The sequence below is a fragment of the Cucurbita maxima genome, unplaced genomic scaffold (assembly GCF_002738345.1).
Source record: "Cucurbita maxima cultivar Rimu unplaced genomic scaffold, Cmax_1.0 Cma_Scf00024, whole genome shotgun sequence".
In the NCBI taxonomy this organism is placed as follows: Eukaryota; Viridiplantae; Streptophyta; class Magnoliopsida; order Cucurbitales; family Cucurbitaceae; genus Cucurbita; species Cucurbita maxima.
This window is the reverse complement of record NW_019272040.1, coordinates 433,701-436,941: the sequence shown is the minus strand read 5'-3', so window position 1 is coordinate 436,941 and position 3,241 is coordinate 433,701. Positions and strand designations below refer to the sequence as shown.

The 3,241-nt window shown below is 31.0% G+C and overlaps 1 protein-coding gene and 1 long non-coding RNA gene across 2 annotated transcripts in view; one reads left to right on the top strand and one right to left on the bottom strand.

Annotated features, from left to right (window-relative positions):
* Positions 1 to 2,903, top strand: part of LOC111497605 (ribulose bisphosphate carboxylase/oxygenase activase, chloroplastic) — a 7,385-nt gene extending 4,482 nt beyond the window's left edge. The window contains exons 7-12 of the mRNA XM_023148441.1: positions 232 to 286; positions 478 to 679; positions 902 to 1,008; positions 1,495 to 1,550; positions 1,708 to 1,800; positions 2,575 to 2,903. Of these exons, the coding sequence (XP_023004209.1) occupies positions 232 to 286; positions 478 to 679; positions 902 to 1,008; positions 1,495 to 1,550; positions 1,708 to 1,800; positions 2,575 to 2,682 (621 nt within the window). The 3' untranslated portion in view covers positions 2,683 to 2,903. The remainder of the gene's footprint in view (positions 1 to 231; positions 287 to 477; positions 680 to 901; positions 1,009 to 1,494; positions 1,551 to 1,707; positions 1,801 to 2,574) is intronic.
* The window catches only part of LOC111497608, a 13,078-nt gene that overhangs the window by 2,816 nt on the left and 7,021 nt on the right, over positions 1 to 3,241 (bottom strand). The gene's annotated exons all lie outside the window — the stretch shown is intronic.

The following is a 3,241-nucleotide window of genomic DNA, read 5'->3' as shown; positions in this document are numbered from 1 at the left end:
TTTTTTTTTTTTTTTTTTTTTTTTTTTTTTTTTTTTTTTTTTTTTTTTTTTTTTTTTTTTTTTTTTTTTTTTTTTTTTTTTTTTTTTTTTTTTTTTTTTTTTTTTTTTTTTGTATGGTTGTTTTACTCTTTTGGTAATTCTACTGCCCAACGTTTTCTTCATTATAAATTATTTTCAATGCATTCAGAAATAATTCATGTATGACTTCGGGACTTTTCTTGACCATTTCAGGGGAAGTTGAGTTGTTTGATGATCAATGACATTGATGCTGGCATTGGTAGATTTGGTAAGATTATATTTACTTAGACATAAAATTATAAAAAAAGTGAATAAAAATAACGTTAATGCATCATCTGTACCTCTTTTAAAGATAATTCAAATTAACATTTGGAGTTAAATTTTATTAGATTATAATATACATTGAAGTATTTATTCAACCGTCTATAATAAGTATGCTTATATTTTGTTCTTGTCTAGGGAATACACAGGTGACAGTCAATAATCAAATTGTTGCTGGAACTCTGATGAATCTAGCTGACAACCCTAACAGAGTTAGCATTGGACAAGATTGGCGAGAAGCAGATATTACAAACAGAATTCCGATCATTCTTACTGGAAATGATTTTTCAACTATTTATGCTCCCTTAATTCGTGATGGCAGGATGGAAAAATTCTACTGGTATGAATTAATTGTTTTCAAGATTATTACGTTAACTTCTTAAAGAAGTTACAATATATTGTACTAGTTGCTCCAGATTTAGATCTGTGATCATGTTCGGATCCTAATGTATAAGTTACATTCTATACTTGTGATACTCACCCTCTTGTTTCCTTTTGTTTTTCAAGTCATAAATAGTATTATAGCTAAACCTCCCTCTTCTAAAATGTGATTTGGTAACAGGCAGCCTAACCGGGAAGACATAGTGAATATTGTTCATAGAATGTATGAGAAGGATGGGATATCCAGGGCTCAGGTCATTGACATCGTAAACACGTTTCCTAACCAAGGTAAGAAACCTTTTTTGTGCAATTTTAAAGGTTTCAAATTGGGGTTGATACCACCAACAAGTTTGTGGGAAACGACTCCTTTTCGCTTAGCGAGGATCAATTATAAATTCCAATAAGTTGAACTTGAAGTAGTATCATGGTCACTCTTGCTCTCTCGTTCTCTCTTAGTTTGTGGAGTTTTGTACGACCATGAAAATTCTTTATATTCATTTAGTCGTATCTTGTAAATTCAATATACTTATATAGCATTTTTGTTTCATCACAAATGTAAATAGCTGCCAACAATTGTATGTTTCACACATACAGAGAAAATTTTGGTGTATGATTTGTGGGGAGTGAGGGAGGTTAGAAGGTCTCAGGACGATATTTTTCTGTCTCTGACACTCTAATATCCACAACGTACAGCATTCTTAACTTTCAAAGCAAAGTTGTGAACGTATCATCATTATCTTACATTTAAAAATTGATCCTTTTCTTTTTTCTCAGCTTTGGATTTTTATGGAGCTCTAAGGTCACGGACATATGATACATCCATATCTAAGGTATCTAACATTTTCATTGGCATTTGTAAGACAAGACCTTGATACTATCAATGTTTCTTATAAATCATTTATTGAATGAAGGTGTTAGGAACCATTCCATCCATTAGAAAAGTTGAATAATTTAATATTTTCACATCGAACTCCCTTTTTGTTTCAGTGGGTTGATGATATTGGAGGAATGGAAAAGCTAGGAGAAAAGCTTCTTAAGAGAAGGAAGAATGAAGAGCTTCCTACATTCACACCACCAGAGGTGATCAATCTATAACATTTCCAAATTCATGCTTATTTGCTTTGTCTATTCTGCTAGTCCTTTAATGGCTTGATGTTGATCAATAATTACTTAGTCGATTGATCTATCAACAAGTACGTGGGTACTATTAATTTTTTTTTACTTTTATAGATACATAATGTTGATGTATTCACAATGAAAGTACTCTATAGCACGTTAATTTATGAAAATTTTCTTAATCGTCTGTATGATAGAATAAATAATACTTAATATCACATTGAAGCGGAGCTGTGTAGCTCTCTAAAGAAGTCTAGCATGGGTATTCACACTATTTTATATCCTCGCTTCACCAATGTGATCATTATCCATCTTCACCGTACAGTAAGTTTTAATTGTTATAATAAAACGTATGTCTTCTTGTTCGTTCTGAAGATCTGTATGACATTCCAACTATTTAACTCTGAATCGAAAATGACTAGTTGCACATAGTTACCTTTTGTCTATGGAATATTTAGGAAGTATATATGTAAATTTGTTCCACAATGGTAATATAATGAATTTTTTCTGATAGTCTTCTGGAGTATACTGTCTGGATTTGCATAAAGTTAAAAGGAACGAACAGAACAGAACTCACTACTTTAGTTGAAAATTATTTATAGTCCTTTTGCTCTTTTCTTTATTATTTAATACAGAATCAGTGAAGTATGTCATTCACTATTTCTATGTCCATCGTCTAGTTACTTGAACTTAAAAGTATAGGTAGACATGGAGTGACTTTTGTATTTGGTTGAACAGCAAACAATGGACACCCTTCTTGAAGCAGGCTATTCTTTGGTCAAAGAACAGCAATTTGTCATGGAGACTAAGCTTTCAAAAGAATACATGAAGAACATGGACGACTAGCTAGAAAAGTGAGATAGTGACTTAAATTTTTTTGTGATATCTGTTCACATCACATTTTTCATTGATTGACAAGCGAATTCATGTATTTTTATTGTCCACGGTATTCGTTACTTAATTCTCTTTTTTTATGAGCACATCTGAACCAAGCATTTATGGTTCACATCGTTAGTCACTGCATAAATATATGTTACATTTATGACTGCGACCTACTTAATTTGTCATGTCAAGAGATCAATTTTGAGTGAAACTTCTTATGGCCACTGTCTTATTCGGTGGGCTCTTTGGATGGTTAGTCTCAAACCTTACCTGCTCTCTGGTCATTATAAGATTTTGATGTCATTTTATTGATATTATTATTAGTTTAAAATATATCCTTCTAACCGACTGTCAAAGTGAATTATCATACGTGAAAATAGGGCAACTTTTCCAATTGCTGGACTTCAACATCAAGTGAGTTCAATGCAAGACCGCAGGTAATCTTTACTTTTTTTTTTTTTTTTTTTTTTTTTTTTTTTTTTTTTTTTTTTTTTTTTTTTTTTTTTTTTTTTTTTTTTTTTTT